Source organism: Ascidia mentula, chromosome 6 (genome assembly GCF_947561715.1).
Source record: "Ascidia mentula chromosome 6, kaAscMent1.1, whole genome shotgun sequence".
Classification (NCBI taxonomy): domain Eukaryota; kingdom Metazoa; phylum Chordata; class Ascidiacea; order Phlebobranchia; family Ascidiidae; genus Ascidia; species Ascidia mentula.
Window position 1 is genome coordinate 19013192 of NC_138571.1, and position 18773 is coordinate 19031964.

Consider the following 18773-nt stretch of genomic DNA (forward strand, 5'->3'; position numbering starts at 1 on the left):
CTTTGCTATTATAAAGCATTACAGAAAAAAAAATATGTTGTAAAAGCTTTGCTAATTTCTGTCCAAACCAAGCCCTAATGTATTTGCAAAACTGCTGCCAGATCACATCAACAACGGTTTTTTAACAGACAAAGTATGCGGTAAATGGACACAAATCCACCACAAAACATTTTCTGGTAGTCAAGGCGTAAACGACGCAACAACACGGCGGCCTGACTAATTGCAATGCATTCCTCAAAGCCGTCGGCCCTAAGCCACCTTAACCAGCACACAAGAGACAAAAAACGAAACGATTATCGGGACATCATAGCAAACATCTATCAAGCTTCGTAAGTAACAAAAAACTGCTACCAAAACACGAGAAACAATGACTTATCGGGGCCGCCGACCGAAAAACCTGCGCCGCACGCTTCTTCTGGCGCGAATGTGCCGACAAACCAAGCTGCCGACATTCCGTATCAAGCGCCTCGAATCGCCGTCCCTGGCAAGGCCGAACTGAGAAACCCTATATCTCGGTTGCTACCGACGCCCAGTTTCGCCGCGACTGGTATTCTATTCTCTTTGTTATCGTAGCGCTCCAAGTCGTCGAGAGCACGGCTGGTTAATTATAAACCCTCCCGAAGCGATCGCCCAACGCGGAGACGAACGCGCGCGTATTGCAGCTATTTGCTTTCCCGGAATCCAGCCCGGGGTTGTCCAAGAGGAATTCCGAGTCTAAGTCAACGACACAACTTGTAATTAGGGATGCTGACAACCCACAATACCACCTGTGCCGTTTGTAGTTCTTGTCATTTGAGAGCCATGTTTTTCACATTTGTACGAGTATATTGGATAAAGACTGCTGCACAGCAAACTGAAACATTGATATTTATGAATATTGTAGCCAAAAGAGCCATCTCATATTGATATTAGAAGGCCTGGCAGCATCAGTAATGTATTGTGCTGCTTGTGTTCATAAAATTTCCACGGGCGTTTATTGTAATATGAGGGCGTACTCACTTGTTTGAAACGCGAAACTAAATTTTTCAATCGTTCTGTAATTACTGAACACGATTATAAGGGCGTGTGTAAAAATCTTTATATTCAATCATACATAAGCACATATTGCCTTTTTGACATTCTTGTTTGAGAATAGTGATATGACTTACCCCATAATTTGAAATAACTTATTTAAATATATAGCCTTTATGGGTAATCGCTGGTACAAAAAATACAAATTCGTCGGCCCTGGTGTTGTGTGACAGAACAAGGGCACATTTCTTAACATTCACCCTGATTTAATTAAATAAACACATATTTACATTTGCTGGGTTTAGTTGGAACGAGTTGACCGCAAAAATTACCTCAAATTTCGTAGTGAGAACTTGACGTTTTCCCAAAGGTCAGTTTTGCGGTTAATTTTCACTAAAACAGTTTGCTATTAGGCTCATTTTTTTAACTTCACGACACAATGTTTTAAACCAAAAAGTTTCACTCGCCTAAACCAACAATGTGTGGGAAACCACCCAAAAATATGGGTTGGCTACGTCACTGCTCTTTCCGCATGTAATACACTAAAGACTAAACTTGTTTAGTTTACAAAAGCTTGCTTTAAGCATGGTGCAAGTGGTATACTGGTATAAAGAGAACTGAATGGCAACGGATGCACAAGCAGGGCACGCGTAATTCGTCTGATCAATTTATTTAAATGTACACACCCTTTAATGCGGTCGGCGTGGGCTTTAAAAAGGTCAGTAGGAGACTAAAAACCCTTCTCTCGATAGAAGGGAGTGAAAACGCTGCGATCTCCTCCGAAAACACACAAGAGAAACACAATTGACTAATTCGCAAACTAGACATCAGGCCTTATGACGTCATAAAAGCAGCAACAAATTTTCTAACATTGTGCCGTTTGGCGCGTTATATACAGGAAATATACAAGAGGGAATTTTTTTAACAATACTTATTCTTTGAACGGGACTCAATGATTTGTACAAAGAGACAAATAAATGCTGCAGCCAAGTTCGATGCGAAAGAAAAAAACGTACGAACCCGTCGCGTGGTGGCGCAAAAGAGGAAATGGGCACTTTTTTGCCCCACGAAATGCATTGGGCGTTTCATAACTATGTTTTGCAACAAAATTTGTGCCGAATAAGCACAAAAATGGACGGTTTCAAGTTTTCCGTACCTCTGGATACGCGTTTTAGCGACAACGGACGATATTATAGGTGCTTGGCGCAAACCTATTATAAACGCAACCTATTTCAACCTGGTTATGTGGATGAGATGACAGTATTTCGACATACCTACAGATTTATAAACAAAATTTTCACAGGTGACCACGTGGTTTTACATCTTCACGAATACGCATGGAATATTTGATATAACCATGGCAACGAAGTCATCACGTGAGGGTCGTTGGTAAAATGGAGTTACTTTTCTCACAAGTTTAATTCCAACACATTGAGAAAAATGCATCGAACTTTAAGAAATAATCGAGGGCATAAAAGTAAGAACTGATATTGTTGTTGGTTTTGTGTAAGAGGGGTTGGCAGTCTTGCGGTCTCGGGATGGGTTAGAATTCATACGTTTCGTCCACCATGGCGATGGCCCAGGCGAATTTATCCCTCTGGGTTTTATTGTACACTTTCTCCACAGGAACCTCATATTTCTTGCACCTGGAAAGAATAATCATTTTAAATCTTTTCAAGTATGTTGCATTTATAGAAAGTATGGTGTTTTTAACAAATAAAAGCTGTAAATATCAATTAAAGAATGTATTGTGACATTTTAATATTCCCAGAGCTCCAAAAAAAGGTAAAAGACGATCAGCGCCACTGTTTGATCTTCGCCTATTGGCATCCCCAGTTTCTGTCTTACTCAAATATATTGTGACATCTTATTATGCAATTCCACAAAATCTTGTCCCGAGTTTAATAATTGGGTAATTCTAAGGGTCAATTAATGGTTTTTTAAACTCAACAAGCGGTTTAGGTTGACCTAAAACTAATAAAAATAAACATCCTACAAAATCGAAGCGGGAATCAATCAGAATGTTTTGCCAAACAACTAAGGTTTAAATATATCTCAAATGTTTATGACTTCCGAACATTTGGTTTATGGCACTCTTTACCATTTATGATATGTTAACATTACTTACCATGCAACAGTAATTCGTGGGTCGAGGTAGTTCAGTTTAGAAGTTCCCAAGGCTATCTCCTTATTTTCTTCCTACAATGAATTTCACAAAACTAATTAATGACCATCCTGCGAGATTTCCTCAGGGTTATGTCACAACGATTACGCATCAAGAAGAGAAAGCAATCTGATATTCTTGCACTAGACAGCAGTGCTACTCAAACTGTTATACATGTATCAGTATGTACTGGTCTGCAAGCAATCGACTGCAGGCACACGTTAAGTTGAATGTTTTTTGTTAGTTTTCTCTGTGTCCAAACTACATTATTTCATCAACTTATTCTGAAAGAAACTGCAGGTACAGTTACACTGACAAAAGAGCACCTGGTGGTTAGCATCAAAAAGTTTGAGAAGCATTGATTCATAGAACAATGATATTATTCCTTAGATAGCCCAGTATATTATGTTCTTCTCTATAGATGTTTATTGTACAATACAAAAACATATAATGACACAGGTATGCAGCATCAGTTTTTACATGGCTGAATATCTTGGGTTACTTAAATTCAGTGTTTGTATGATAATGTTAAAAAATCAATGTTAAATCAAAACAAACAATCATTCCTGCCTATGATATCCATCTGTCCACTCCAAGTAAAAATTGTGCTGAAAGTTAGTTAAGAGAAATTTGAAACAAGATTATTAAACCTTATCTGTAGCTTGCACTTCCAGCTTGATGAGTTGCTCCTGGAGTCTTCCAACTCTTTTCTTCTTGTTTTCGTACAATTTCCTTTTGGCTTCAGACTTGTTGTGTTTGTAATCGGACTTCGCACTTTTCACTTGTTGCTTGGCATCCTGAATTTCATCTTGTTTCTTCTTTATCTGCAATTTCATTACAGACAATAAACCACTGGAGCTATTTACTTGTTACAAAGGGTGTGACATTGACGTCATATCAAGCACCCTTGGGTACTTCATGTAAATTTTAAAGTATATATACCTGCATTGTTTTGGCTCACATTTTATGCTGGACTTAATGGTCATACTAATATGCCCAGTGTAAACAGACTCAGATAGATATTCATCCAAATACTTGTATAGAAATGTTTAATTTTGTTGGGGACTGACAAATCATTTTAATCACTCAGTTGTGTGTCAAGCTGTGTAAGGCAACATAGTATTGCATTTACAATATCTTGGTATTGCCTTTGTAAGCAGAGTGGAAAGTAAAAAAAAATTCTTACCTGAACAAGGAAAAAAAACATTGTGTTTTTCTATGCTAGGTAAGATTTCTTAAAAAAGTGAATAAATTTACTAAATTATTTGGGACACAACAGCCATTGAATCCTTGCCTGAACAGCTTTCCGACTGCTCTGGATTCCATCAAACTTGCACCAATTACTGAACAAAATCCCTACCTTTTCATTCATTCTTCCCATCTGTTCATTGAAGTTTTTAGGAGCAGCACGTTGATGGTTACACAGGATTGCCACTGCTCTGTTCGCTCGGTTGTATGACAGAATCCGGGAGGCGGTATTCTCATCCTCAGCTGAACATAGAAATCATATCTTTCACACTACTGGGATTTGTTTTACACCAAACCAGAACACAATGCAATCTAAGTAAAAGTTTAAAGCATCAGAAAAAAAGTTGCACCCAATAAGAATATTGTTTAGTTGACTACCGATGACACAAATAAAACAAGTTAATTCAAAGTTCTAGGGGAATCAAAGTTACAGGGAAAATCACACAATGCAAGAAAATATAATGAAAAGTCAACTTGAAGTGAAAAACAACTTACGGTCAGTCAGTTCCAAGAGTTGGTTCTGCAGCGTGATTGAAGCGTTGTACGTCCTGAAAACCTTTGCAGTGAGTCCGTCCATCAAACTGTTCAAGTACTTGTTGAGGGTTGAAGTCTGATAAAATAATACAAAACAAGTTATATAACATGACTATTATGACAAATGACTTTGTGGTTGGTTTTTCTTATATAACTTGTCGAAAAAAATCAGTCTTTGTTGCCAATAACGCTGTTTGGTAATTCTGATACTTTTTCTGATATTTTACCAATAACACAACAAAACATAGTTTATTTGTGATCAAAACGGACACAATGTTTAACTGAAGCTTCCACAGCAACCTTTTGCTTGCTGTTGACATTGCCATGATTAAATTTATTTCAACATCATTTAATTGAGCTTTTAACAAGCTTTCCATAATGGTCACAGAATGGAGAAGTAACTTTTACTAATGCAGTCAATATTTTGGCACTAACAGTATTTAGACAACAAACTTACGTTAAGTCGATCGAACAGGTCGTCGCCTCCTTCTTTGTCCTCCATGAAAAGGGAAAGGTTTTTGAAAACCTACAAAAGTCACAAAAACATTTTACAAAATTCTCACTTACCCTTGAAAAGTATTTTTGTGTAGTTTCAGTAAAATTACAAGCAAGATTCTCTGGAAAGTTTACTGTATATTTATTAGATTGCAAGCAAGTTTGTATTATATTTGGTGACCAACCAATATTTATTCTATTTTAACAGATAAAAAATACAGTTATATACCTGTTTGAGGACTGGAACTTTGTTGTAATAACGTATGCTATCTTTTCCGAGGAAGTCGAACTCGACAACGTAATCCTTGTCATCCATGTGTTTGTGCAACTTTATATGTTCACACCTGAGTGAGCAGCAACCAACCGTGTCCGCAGACTCTCCGTCTTCCTTTTCGTTGCCAGCTCTCAATGCCAACTACAAAAAAACAAAAATATTTGGCTCAAATTTTCCATAAACACACACAGTATATTTTATAAACAATCTACAAACACGTCTTGAACAAAGCGTACAAACCTTGTCAATGAAATAAAGTGCAACAGCTCTTTGTCGGACCATCATCTCGGTGCTTTTCAAATCTCGCATGTAATTCTCACGAATCTTGTCGACTCTCGACTTCAGGTTGCGAGCAGTCTCGTATTTCTGCCAATCTTTCTCACCCTGTTCATACAATAAGTTGATTTTAAAATATCAAATAACCTTAAGGCAAAAAACTTTTTATTTTTTGGATACATGTTTTGCTTTAATAAGCATCCTCGGTTCAGAAACATAATATTTTAAAATTGATTGTAAAATTTCTATCTGTGTCACACAGAGAGTTGCTGGGAAAAGTCGTGGTCTCCAACCTGAAATTACTACGTAAAATGTTTGTGGTCCATGGCTACTATTAGGAAATCTGTTTTTTCTCAGACCTTGAGTCTTACGTCACACTAATTTTCCTGGGCAATGAGGGTGACAGATAGAAAACTATGAATAAATAAAAACAACTATCTGGATTTATGGTGGCAGAGGTTGATTGAAATCAAGTAGAACATGTTTGTCATTTTATGGTTACAGACCCCAGAAATCGGTAGAGCCAGTTTGAGAAACCCTGTATAGATTTGGAAAAACACCCACCTTCACCCTGGAATTTGGGTTGAGCATGATGTACTTGTTCTGCCCTTGAACATTTTCTGTCCATGATACGAGCCATGTGACCGTGTTGTCATGACGAACCTCCTTCCACTTATGGCCAGGTGGAGGTTTTGGGATTTTTGAATTTCTGTTTGGAAAGAAAATAATTAATTGTTCGAAATGAATAAAGCTTATTGAACGAAGATATGTAATTCTTCACTAATGAATACAAACCAAGAAAATAACTAATCATTTTGCAATTATGACAAGGTTATAAAGACTAACAACTTACTTGCTGCAGTTGATGATGATGCTTTCAGGAGAAATTCTCTTCTTCAGCTTCCCCATCTTGGGATGATTTCCTCGTCCTCTGAACAAACCTGGAGGTTCGAGTTTGAAGTTTCCAATCTTCTCCTTGTGGTGATCCCAGTCACAGAATCCATATTCTTCCATAAGTTCTTCGTTCTTTTTCTTCTCCATCTGAGTACGGTTGAAATGATCACACAATTGATAAAAGTTTGAAAAAATGTCGCTTTAACATTTTTATTGGGATTTTGCAAATATGATTAGAAAAAAATAATACACAACACTTTATCAATGATTGAAAAAGGATAAATGCAAGCAGAGATTGGTTTGGATCCAAAAGGCTATGCTGCCATACTTTCCACCCATTGTAAAGCAAAAAAAAAGTATATACATTTATTTCACTAATTGAATAAAAGTGTTTGGGAATAATCACCAGTTTTTCTTCCTTTGATCTTGCTTTCCTTTCCTCAGATTTTAGTTTGAAATAATTGCAAACTGCCACGAAGTCACACTTGCCCAAGTCCTTTATGATTCCCTTTTCTTCAGAAGTCATCACCTAAAAAATAACAAGACAATGCATAAAATTATTCTGTGATCTGCATACAGATGACCACTGTTTTAACCTATAGGGTTTTATCAGTGCAGTATGGATGTCCTTGCAAGCCAAACAGCTAGAACTTCTGTAAGCAGTCCACATAATTCATATTATTGACTCCATGCTTATTTATATAAAATTATCAGTTTTGAGGTTCAAATTAAACTTCAACCAAACCACACAGAAAACTAATAGGATCGCCATCTTACCTTTCTCCAATCACCGAAGAAGTTTCGGTTGAAATCTTCTTTAGTCGTGTACTCGTGGTCGAGCATCTTTGCGTAAAATGTCATGACTTCCTCTGTCTCCGGTGACAACTTCATTACTTTACCTACAAGTACAGAACACAGTAAGTGACATGTTGAAAACTTCACATCTTTAGACTTTAAACTAACAAAATAGTTTTTTAGTGATTGAAGCCAAGGGCCTATGAGGTTTTGATAACTTGTCTAAATTTAAAGATGAAATTATTGCAAATAATTTCAAAATTTGCTTTATGAGCACAGTAGTTTACACATTTTGTATACTTAATCCAGCAACAATTAACCATGCTGCACAGTTTTGTGGAGAGTTGTGACATATTTGTTCTGTGCCTTAATAATTACACTGTATCTACCACACCTTAAAGACAGGCCTGTAAAAATACTATGTGTTAAAATGGTCTATAATGCAAAACTGGTCATTTTGGGACCTCTTATTCAAACAACCTAGGAGTTGTTGCAATGAGAGAAAATATACTAGCTAGCATAGCTACCAGGGAATCAAAAATACAGTGACTTATCATTACAACAAAAAAATCTTACCAGCATATTTGAACTGGATATGATCAGGTAGGGGTTCATAATCTGGTGCAAAGACAGGTCCTTTATGTTCAAGAAACTTCCATTTAACTGTGTTATCTTTATCTTGGCTTGTCTCTTCCCACCATTTCCATTTTTCCTGGGGTTCATCTTTCTTAACTTTCTGTGTTTTCATAACAAGTAGAATAACGTCAGGTACAAAAATTAAACTTGAGCGAATATTTTGCAAGATATCAAATTAATGATAATGATAAAAGCAGCGTCTGAAGCACTTGGACGTTGACGTTTATCTTCCAAATCATGAATGTTATTATCCGGTATCCAAAAATACTCAAACGGAATGGAAAATGAACAGGGTCAGTGCAATCTTAATACATGATGACACTGATTGTCAACCAATCTTAGTAAGTGAATTTTTTGATATGGGACTGGTGATGATCTGTCAGTCCCCACCTACCAGAATAGGCTGATTTCTATGTTTAATTACATTTTCCATGTTACTTTCACATTCATACATTACACAAAACAATACTTTACAAAAGACACAGGTATTATGAACACAAAAGCAAAACAATTGTTGCACCATCCAAACGTAAGAGCTCAGGGAAGCGTACAATAAATAACAACGGAAATAGAATGCCACATACCTTTGTTGGGCTTCCATCACCCTTTTCAACCTTTTTCTGTATAAACAATGTTGCAATCAGTCAATATCAAATTCACAGTAAGGTTATAACTTTGTACAGAAACAAACCTTTTTCTGCTTCACCCCATTTTCAGATTCACTGTGTTTCCGCTTTTCAGCATGTTTCTCCTTTTTCATCATTTTCTTGTCCCTGTGACAACAATTAAATTTTATTTGGCACCAATTTAAATACATTAGGGATAATACAAAGCAAACATATTTACAAATTTTGTTTGTGAAAAGCAGTACAACAAAAAAAAGTTGTACATCTTGTATAAGTTATTGGGTGTGACGAATTCAATACTACTTTTAATGAAGAAGTAATGCCATGCTTACGCATAGCAAGGCGGGATCGCCCCACTGCGCAGGCCCTTTATATTTGGCGATCACAGCTCTAATATTCTGATCATAAGGTTCACAGGCTTCGCAGCCAAGGCATTGCAGCCAAGCTGGATCAGCCACTTTTCCCGACAAGTCGGAGCGAGATCTGAAAAATCAAGCTCCCGGTGAGGTTTGAACTCACGACCCTGGGCTAACCAGGCCCAACGCTCTACCAACTGAGCTACAGGAGCTCAGTGGCTTCACGGGGTATATTGTGGCCAAGGTACACTGGTGCGCAAGCGCACAACTTGTCAGGCGACCTTCACATGCGTAGAGGATCTCCACCACCGTAATCAGACAACGCAAAAGTAATGCCATGCTTACGCATAGCAAGGCGGGATCGCCCCACTGCGCAGGCCCTTTATATTTGGCGATCACAGCTCTAATATTCTGATCATAAGGTTCACAGGCTTCGCAGCCAAGGCATTGCAGCCAAGCTGGATCAGCCACTTTTCCCGACAAGTCGGAGCGAGATCTGAAAAATCAAGCTCCCGGTGAGGTTTGAACTCACGACCCTGGGCTAACCAGGCCCAACGCTCTACCAACTGAGCTACAGGAGCTCAGTGGCTTCACGGGGTATATTGTGGCCAAGGTACACTGGTGCGCAAGCGCACAACTTGTCAGGCGACCTTCACATGCGTAGAGGATCTCCACCACCGTAATCAGACAACGCAGAAGTAATGCCATGCTTACGCATAGCTTGCTGTGGAGATCCTCTACGCATGTGAAGGTCGCCTGACAAGTTGTGCGCTTGCGCACCAGTGTACCTTGGCCACAATATACCCCGTGAAGCCACTGAGCTCCTGTAGCTCAGTTGGTAGAGCGTTGGGCCTGGTTAGCCCAGGGTCGTGAGTTCAAACCTCACCGGGAGCTTGATTTTTCAGATCTCGCTCCGACTTGTCGGGAAAAGTGGCTGATCCAGCTTGGCTGCAATGCCTTGGCTGCGAAGCCTGTGAACCTTATGATACTTTTAATGAAAATATTATAATAACACACAGAATACATTTTGGTTTTCCCACGGATATTCACAGATAAGCTCACCTATGGGATCCATCTATCTCTGAGTGCCTTTTCTCAGCCTTTACCTAAAGCAAAAGAGCTGGTGCTTAAAAGTACAACAACTTTAGTGAATTTAAAACAACACCAAACTTACAGGCTTCAATTCAGGTCTCTCTTGCTTGATATGTCCAGCACTAAATACACAAGGAATGGTTTAGTGAAGGGAGATGAATACATGCTGTTTCATATATTTTGGTGGAACTTACTCTCCGGAACTTATTTGTGGTTCCTGCTTCACCCGGATCCGGTGACCGTCCGGCCCTCGCAAGGGTTTTCCATCAGGACCGAGTACATACTTTTTCTTTAAGTGCTCTTTCTGCAAAAAGTCACACAGTTGAGTACACACAAAAGTTGCAGTAAAATAAATTTGTTGCATAATTTTTCTCCCAAATCCCACCAACTACCCAAGGAAAATATCAGCAAGGTTTGGCAGAATCAGTAAAAATTCAACAAGCCAATGATATTTTGAATAGATAACTTACAAATACATGTGCCACAGCCAATTATGCATAGGTATATGAAGAACCAATTTACTAGACAAAATTGTATAAAATTTAAAGACTATTCTTGGCTTAAAACAAACATAAAGGCATTACCTTGAGCTGTTCTCTCCGTGCTGGTGAAGTTATTCCATTTTGGGAAGAAATTTCTTCCATTGCAAGGTCAATATCCTAAAGAGAAAAACACATACAATAAAATTGAACATTCTACACATCATAATTGACACATATATACATATAAACTCATTCCAAGCAAGCTTACAGTAAAGAAAAGCAAGTAGGTACAAGCAGATATGTCAGGTGAACACGTGTTATGTTAAAACGAATACGTCTAGACGGCCAAAAATGCCAATATAGACTCTTTTTCAAACTTTTACTTAGTGTAAATGACTTTCAATTCAACACTAGAACATTTGAAACAAAATAAAAACGCATACACTTACCGAAATTTGTGCAGCTGTCAGTGGACGTCGGCTTGCAGAATAGCGATTCAAAACGAAAAGCCAAAACTTCTTCAAGCCAACGGATCCAAATGGCGGACAGTTGTCACAAAGAAAGCGGAGTGTGAAAAAGAACCAACTGCGCATGCGCCGAGACTTGTGTTTTTCGCGTGTCGACGTTTCAGCCTGACAAGCTGCCTTTTTCTTGTAGCCTTCCTGGCGGGTTAACAAAAGCCCGGTTGGAGATAATTCTCTTTAGGATTCAGCGTCGCCATCGCTATTTGATTTCGCACATGATTATCTCCAAGTTTTAGTAATACAAATGTGCTGCTTTATCTTGTTGCTTCGACCAGTAGATTGCATGGCAGCAAAATGTGTGAAAATACTTGTTCGGTGTATACCTTTCTATTGTTACGAAACAGAAGCAACATGACAACAACAAAGAGACGTCACAATGCTGTAAATATTGGCCGAAAATGCACTGATTTAGATACAATTTCTTCAATAAAACGCGTGTAGCGCAGCGGTAAATCCGTTTGCTGGGAAAATTTTACGTTGAGGCAAATCATAAATTGTCGCAGAATATAATGACCAAGCACCAATAACGAAGAATAACGTTTAGGCGGCGAAAAACGTCTCACTTCCATAACTACCTTTATTTAGTATATTCCATGCGATAGTAAAGGCGCCAAGCCTCTGTAACGAAACACTCTGTATAATGGTGTTTATGGTCCCCCCTCTAGACTGATGTGTTTCGTGTAATATATGCGGGTATTCCCCACGAAGCAATAAAATATTCTTGCGAGGTTTCTCGGCTAAAAAAAGTTCCAGGAAACACTGGTTCAGATAGTTTCCGGGCATGCCAACACATTTTGTCATCATTCGTGTTGAAAAAAGGCGCTGACCACACAGAGGAACTCAGCCAAAGTTTGCATCACGAGACATATGTGAAAGTTTCGCATTGAAATTGTTAGCTCAGTTGGTATAGGTAGCTGCTGATTATGATAAAGGTATTTTGTTGAGAAACGTTATAAAGGATAGAAGGGTATGCTTTGGGTGCATGGTTAAGCTTACAGAGCTACAAGTGGTTAGATATGCAACGTAAACGCCTGGTGCTGGAGTACGAAAATTTATCTGTAAGATAACATAAATTTCACTGAATGGTTTAACAAATATCCACTGTAAACTTTCTGTTTCTACAACTGTAAGTTGTAAGTACAATGCAACAACATATGGTTCTCGCCTAATATTTTCAACCGACTATGACGTCATAATGACAACGTTGAAAAACGTCCCCGGAAACACGCATTAAAAATTATGCCACGAGTCTCAGTTTCATGCGATCTTTGCTGGTTGTGTCGCAGCCAGCGGTGATTGAATATTTCTCACGAAATAACATATATAAGTGTTAGTAAAAAATCGTTTTGTGGTCCCTGGTTTAATGACACGTTGGTCAAAGGCAAAGAGACGAGATTTTCTGCAACTTAGTTTTTTTATTATTTTTCGCTGATACAGGATAAAAACTATATAAGATGTTCACAGAAAAAGCACTTTATCTAATCTTGCTTGCATTGACAACATTTATTCTGGGATCTATCGCAGGTGGGTTATACGGGTATTTTGTCACTACTAACTTATTAATTGCCTCCATTTTTTCCAACAAATAATTTTTTTGTGTAAGCCGCAGACAGATGGTCACTGTTTCGACCTGAAAGGTCTCATCGGTGCACCTGGTTCCCTACGGATGACGGTGATTGTACAGTCATCACAAAGTGGAAGTCTTTGCTTGGCCGTTTGGTCAGCAAGGTCGTCTGAAAGTCACACCAGCTGCACTGATGAGACCTTTTAGGTCGAAACAGTGGCCATCTGTCTGCAGCTTACACAATTCATATTAATGGCTCCACTTTGCTTATCTGATAATTTTTTGGATAAATTGTTACGGGACAAGCTTGGAAACTCTAAACGACGCCCCATGGCATAGCGACATACAGTTTATAAACCACTGTGGCGAAATAATTGTTCTTAAATACTGTGGGCCTGAGTGACTCTGTTTGAAGCAAATAAATTCAGTTGGAATCAAAAAATTATTTGTTTTAGATACACCATGTGGATCGGTTACGTGTCATGGTGAAGATTACTGCTGTACGAACGTTAATACGGGTAAAAAGGTTTGTTCGAGTTTTGCCTACCCGTTCGGATACTCCTGTAAATCTTCGTGGATTGTGACCTCCACAAGTTCAACTACAATCTACATCAGGTTCGCGTGGCCACAAAATATTGACATTTTGTTATTTTTTTACCTTTTTTTACCACACCGGGGTTTGATTTAAAGCCTCACATTGACACTCTGTCTCCCCCTTGTGGCATGAATTAAGCTTGTATTCCAAGAAATCACATTTTCCCATTAGGCCTACTTTTCCGGGATTTGAACCCACGTCATTTTGGTTTGGAATCATGATTAGATTTTTCATTCATAAATTTTATTTGCCTGCACTAAATTCCAAAGCAGTTGTTTTCTTTTTTAGCGCTGCCGGATTAATTGGGGTCATAATTGGAATTGTCGTTATTCTGGGTCTCGGAGTTGGAGGATGCGTGTATTTTATGAGAAAGAGGAATGCAGCATACCAAACAATGATTTGAACACAAGCCCTGGGAGTGTAAATGAGTTCAAATAAAGTTCACCAAACCTGATTCCTCAGTCATTTTTTTATAATGCATTTGTATTCATTAAAATAAAAAGTTCGCTTCTTTTGAGACAGAGACAGAAATTATGGGCACCTGAGTCGGTTTTATCGATGCCAATGCCATCTTCATTCATCATGTTTATTGTTCATGTGTGTTCAAGTTCTTTTGTGCAAAATAAAATTGGATCATTCGGTTTCTGACGCTACATGTTATAATATTTATTCAGTTTTAAAGCTAAGTCCTGATGAAGTTGGATTGTTTGACGACCGAAACATCGGTCTTATAAATAGTTTCTTTTGCCAGAGGAGCTTTAAAATTGATTGAATCATTCAGCTTTTCATCCCCATATATCTTCCTTTCTTTGGCAGCTATGAGAGATTACGCAATCAAATACAAACTTTGTCATGTATGTACGTATCTGGCTAGCTGTCAAAACCACGGGAATCGTTTCCGAAAAACGCATGACGTCACAAACTTTGGCTCCGGAAAGCGTCTGCTCCAGTTGTCACTGTCTTGTCTGGTGATTCATTGTATTTGGCAAGCGTAGGTCACGATACGCAGACATGCTCTGGGTGGTACATTTGTATTGGCGGCGTTAACAGATAGACACTGCATATACGATTGGTAGCAAAGGCATAAATCAACAACATAGCTGTGTCTGTAAGCATATAATCTACTTACATTTTGTTTGTTGTATTGTCTCAACACATTAACTTGGAAACAGGGGAAATTCCGAAAACGGTCAGAGATTAAAGGGTTTGTGCGGATATAGGTCAATCAAAACAACAGGATCACACAATAAAGGTATGTTGTAAATTTACCGAAGCACACAACTTTAAGAACTGAACTGGGCAAGTGTAGCAGGGTGACCACTGGTCTGGTTAACCTCCTGTCGGGTAAAAAGTAAGTTAGTTACCACGGTAATATGTATAACGTAACTTAAAAAACTGAAAAATTGGGATCTAACCAAAACTGCAGATGCAGGCCTAGCGATCACTGTATACTTTTGTAATAACACTAAAAAAGCCATAGCTTTTGACTACAGGATCAGCCTGACTTTTTATCAGGAATATATATTTCGCCCTTTGGGCATCTTCAGTTCCTTGCAGTAAACACAATGAAATGATTTTAAAAATGTCTGAAAAACAACAACATTCTGAAATGTATAAACTAATGCTCATTTTTCAATGAAAACTAAATTCGCCATCGACAGTTTTTGCCTCGAGGATTGAAAGATTGGGTAACTAGAATCGATGTGATATGCGGTTGTGCGAGTTCCCGGCTGTATAATACGTATTGATAACGAGTGCATTTTGTTTATAGACGACAATGCACCAGCACAGGAAGATGCAACTTTTACTTTTGACTTTGACATTCGTATTGAGGGAAACTGTGGCAGGTGAGAATAATAAAGCAATTTGTACAATGTTACATGTAAGCCTATGTAAGCAATCTGCTGCACTTATTATACCTGATATAGGTCATAGCATTTGGAGTCTCTGCATTCCACTGGTCATTTAGCTTGTACAATGTTACCAGATTGGTATTTAGATAAATCTGGAACAAAACCAAACAGTCCAACATACTGAACATAAGATACGCAAAACCTCGCCTACGGTAAGATTGGAACCCGCGACCCTAGACACGGCGGGTTCTTGTTCAACAAAATGAGACCCCAAGCTCAATGGCCATGGCTAATCATATTTAACTCAACAGACTTGGGTTCAAAGCAATAGCAACTAATTTAAATATAACTAAAGCTTGTCTGTCATCCAGATATGTTATGCGGAACCATTAGTTGCCTGGAGAGCGAATACTGCTGTAAGAATATTGTCAACGGCGGTCAAGTTTGTCTGTTAAGTCCTGACGCATTCGGGTATCATTGCCAGTCGATCTATCGCCGAAACTCGACTATCCTGAAGACGACTTTTTCCAGGTAAATATACGTTTGTGACACTGACAGTTGTCAAGTTCACTTCGACCAGACCTACGAACGTTAACGGTTTTAAGTAGCGACTTTCTTATGTTTATAAGTTTTTATAAGTTATATTTTAAAACGTTAGGGCCGCATGCAAAGTACAAAAACATTTCAAACGAGAGCTGCAGACAGATGTTTCGATCTGTAAGATCTCATCAGTGCAGCTGGTATGTGGTACTGGGCTGGCTAATAGACTATCATGCACAGTATCGCTCCCTTTGATTATTATAGCTTTTTTCACATATATTTCAAACGATTTTTTATAAAAAAACAACCTAATTTCACTTCTCCATTAAAACAACATGTAATAAACCTTGTGGTTTTAACGGTGTCGATGACATTTTTGTTCCATGTTTATTGTTTTTGTCCGTAGTAACTTTGCGTGCAGAATAAAATTGACTTTATTTAATTTATCAAGACCAGACACGGTCAACTATGCCGAGGCTTTGATGTCGGAAATAACCTCGGTCAAATTCTTCCACCACATTTTAAAGTAACGCGTTCTCTTACATTGCAGTACAGGAGGGGTGGCCGCGATAACAGTTGGTGTTATTGGATTCCTGGCAGTTGGGGCTTCGATATGCGTCTGTATCGCTAAGAGGAGAAACTCAAACCGGTATTTGCCTTTCCCAGCATAGGTGAAATGTTCCAGGGCTCATCGTTTTGATGCACGTTGAACAGTTCATTGAATGGTGGAAACACATCAAGTTTTTTTCCGTGTATGGTTGTACGTGGAGTAGTTGTAAAACACAGGTTTTCAAGCGTATCACCCGAGGGAAATCACCATTCGGTGCTTTTCCCAAGCTAAATGCTTTCAAAAGTTTTTAAAAATTACTCCTCACAAAACCAATCGAAAAAAATGTGTTAAAAATCGGTTTCAATTATTTAAAATTTGACGAGGACGAACTTTTTTGGTTTTCTTTCGTAATTCAGTCGATGCAAATACGCCAGTGTTTTACAACATTATTATCCAATAAAGCTCCTGCTCTCGATGTCTTTTTGTTTATGTTTAAATGTAACAGTTGACTTTATTTTTATAAAAGATAAACGATTTTCTTCTAAACATTTTGTTGTTCATGTTTTAGAGATGGAACCAACAATGTTAACTAAGTAGCAGACATGGCCACTGTTTCGACTTCATTGTTAAATCAAATCAACACAAAACACAAAGTAATCTGTTTGAGATTGACAAACTTCGTCGCATTTCTGCCTCGGGCGCCACTTCAACACGGCTGGTGACAAAAGCCTACAATTAAATGCTTCCTTTAACTATCACATTAGGCAACGCAGTAAATTTACTGAAAGCAACCTTGATTTTTTGCACCTGAGGAAGCTAAAGTTCGTGTTACTAAAAGTTTTTTTTTAAAAAAGCGACCTGTTACGAGAAGCGCATTAGAAATTACGACAGTTGAAAGCAAGGACTCAACCAGAACAAGTTTTTACCCAAAAATTTGCTTGTAGTCTTAATTCTTCTTGCATTTATGATATATATATAGATAGATTTGTGACGTAACAATCATGTCGCATGCGAAGTTAGGCTTAGCTATCGGATTTAGCCTGATTTTGTCGCTGTTGATCAACGCGGAAGGATTCAAAGGCCCAGGTAAGTAAGTAAGAAGACATTATATCAGGTTAAAAAATGTATAAAAATGTTTTGAAAACAAGCCAAGCGACTCGGGTGGTAAAAATACTCACTTGCATTTATTGCGTGATAACGTTTCATATACGTAGGCTAATAAGTTGTCAATATCCATATCCGAATTCAACAGGAACACGTATTTTACGGTTTATTTCCTATTTAGTATGATCTGTTTAAAGTTTTTATAAAGCTTTCCCTTTTCCGCCGTAATATCCAGCGTGGTTCATTGATTAATAAATATTTAACTGCGAGACTTACAAAAACGATTTCTATGGCACAGGTGTCAAGTGCGGGGCTTTCCCGTGCAGCGTCGACGACTGGTGCTGTACGAACATCGAAACACGACAGAGAGGATGTTATAATAAGCAACCTTCTATATTCAAATACGACTGCCGACTTGCCGAGGAATTAACAACTGCGTCTGCACCCATTACGAGGTGCTGGGTTTGTATTATGGAGAATTTAAAACGGTGGCTCTAACATATTTTTTACGGTGGGATGCAGTTGGGAAGATTCCAATTGTAAATCAACTCACTAGCTACAAATCACGACGATTTCTGCCATGTTTACAATATTTAGTCGCACAAGCCTGACTTGACGTTATTTGCCTTCAGTTTCCGCCAAAAAAATATTTTGTGTTTAAAATTGTTGTGCGAAGCCCTTGGAAACGCACCAACGTTTGAGAACCCTCTGGTTTTCATACAGACTTTATGGGGCACGGGGATCGAGGGCATAGAATGAACATACTCTTGGCCTGGCTATAATTATCAGTGCATTCGCTTCAAACTGACAGGAACTATAAAATTCTAATGTAAAAAAAAGCAAGGAATTCTGGTGGGGACCGATATATTTTTAAAAGAAAAAGTTAGACCTGGATCAAAAATGCCTAAAAATCACTTTTACGACTCATGGGCTATACTTGCATTAAACATCTCTAAATACAGGATCTTTTAAAATAGAAAAATTAGGTTTTGCGCCTTAAGTTGGCACACCCTTTAGTATGGACATACCTGGCAACGTAGATTTAGTATATCCAAAATAACTTACAAAGAATGGTTGACATTGAGCGTCAGTGAGATATTTTGTTAAAAAAATTCACAGAAATTTTAGTTTCGCCGTAACGACTGACGCTGATCGTCAAC

General features: G+C 38.3%; 3 protein-coding genes and 3 non-coding genes across 6 annotated transcripts; 3 read left to right on the forward strand and 3 right to left on the reverse strand.

Moving 5' to 3' along the window:
* Positions 1-1662: 1662 nt before the first annotated feature.
* Positions 1663-11649, reverse strand: LOC145906709 (DNA topoisomerase I, mitochondrial-like). Its single transcript, XM_082994163.1, has 20 exons — positions 11333-11649; positions 10986-11060; positions 10596-10705; positions 10484-10523; positions 10372-10415; positions 9019-9100; positions 8912-8947; positions 8268-8427; positions 7674-7795; positions 7303-7425; positions 6856-7043; positions 6567-6711; positions 5967-6110; positions 5682-5867; positions 5415-5483; positions 4919-5033; positions 4536-4666; positions 3826-3999; positions 3140-3210; positions 1663-2657 (listed from the first exon to the last, which is right to left on the reverse strand). Exons 1-20 carry the CDS (start codon positions 11474-11476, stop codon positions 2555-2557), a joined length of 2262 nt encoding a protein of 753 aa, XP_082850289.1. The 5' UTR covers positions 11477-11649; the 3' UTR covers positions 1663-2554.
* On the reverse strand, positions 9448-9521 carry Trnat-ggu (transfer RNA threonine (anticodon GGU)). The gene has a single exon. It is a non-coding gene; the product is annotated as a tRNA-Thr (tRNA).
* Trnat-ggu (transfer RNA threonine (anticodon GGU)) lies at positions 9817-9890 on the reverse strand. Its single transcript has one exon. It is a non-coding gene; the product is annotated as a tRNA-Thr (tRNA).
* Positions 10130-10203, forward strand: Trnat-ggu (transfer RNA threonine (anticodon GGU)). The gene has a single exon. It is a non-coding gene; the product is annotated as a tRNA-Thr (tRNA).
* A 1193-nt stretch (positions 11650-12842) lies between the features above and the next one.
* On the forward strand, positions 12843-14140 carry LOC145906750 (uncharacterized). Its single transcript, XM_082994203.1, has 3 exons — positions 12843-12931; positions 13427-13586; positions 13855-14140. Exons 1-3 carry the CDS (start codon positions 12862-12864, stop codon positions 13967-13969), a joined length of 345 nt encoding a protein of 114 aa, XP_082850329.1. The 5' UTR covers positions 12843-12861; the 3' UTR covers positions 13970-14140.
* A 475-nt stretch (positions 14141-14615) lies between these two features.
* On the forward strand, positions 14616-16646 carry LOC145906794 (uncharacterized). The gene is made up of 4 exons (XM_082994242.1): positions 14616-14818; positions 15338-15413; positions 15791-15950; positions 16510-16646. The coding sequence occupies exons 2-4, from the start codon at positions 15344-15346 to the stop codon at positions 16628-16630; spliced, it is 351 nt and encodes a 116-aa protein (XP_082850368.1). The 5' UTR covers positions 14616-14818; positions 15338-15343; the 3' UTR covers positions 16631-16646.
* Positions 16647-18773: the final 2127 nt, after the last annotated feature.

Excerpts from the sequence above, each read along its gene's own strand:
- LOC145906750 (XM_082994203.1), top strand. The coding sequence starts at position 12,862 with ATGTTCACAGAAAAAGCACTTTATCTAATCTTGCTTGCATTGACAACA. Across the intron at positions 12,932-13,426 it reads TATTCTGGGATCTATCGCAG|ATACACCATGTGGATCGGTT; the intron begins GTGGGTTATACG and ends TATTTGTTTTAG. Across the intron at positions 13,587-13,854 it reads TCAACTACAATCTACATCAG|CGCTGCCGGATTAATTGGGG; the intron begins GTTCGCGTGGCC and ends TTTCTTTTTTAG.
- LOC145906794 (XM_082994242.1), top strand. The coding sequence starts at position 15,344 with ATGCACCAGCACAGGAAGATGCAACTTTTACTTTTGACTTTGACATTC. Across the intron at positions 15,414-15,790 it reads ATTGAGGGAAACTGTGGCAG|ATATGTTATGCGGAACCATT; the intron begins GTGAGAATAATA and ends TCTGTCATCCAG. Across the intron at positions 15,951-16,509 it reads CTGAAGACGACTTTTTCCAG|TACAGGAGGGGTGGCCGCGA; the intron begins GTAAATATACGT and ends CTTACATTGCAG.
- LOC145906709 (XM_082994163.1), bottom strand. The coding sequence starts at position 11,476 with ATGCGCAGTTGGTTCTTTTTCACACTCCGCTTTCTTTGTGACAACTGT. Across the intron at positions 8,428-8,911 it reads GTGATGGAAGCCCAACAAAG|AAAGTTAAGAAAGATGAACC; the intron begins GTATGTGGCATT and ends ATGAAAACACAG. Across the intron at positions 2,658-3,139 it reads CCACGAATTACTGTTGCATG|GTGCAAGAAATATGAGGTTC; the intron begins GTAAGTAATGTT and ends TATTCTTTCCAG.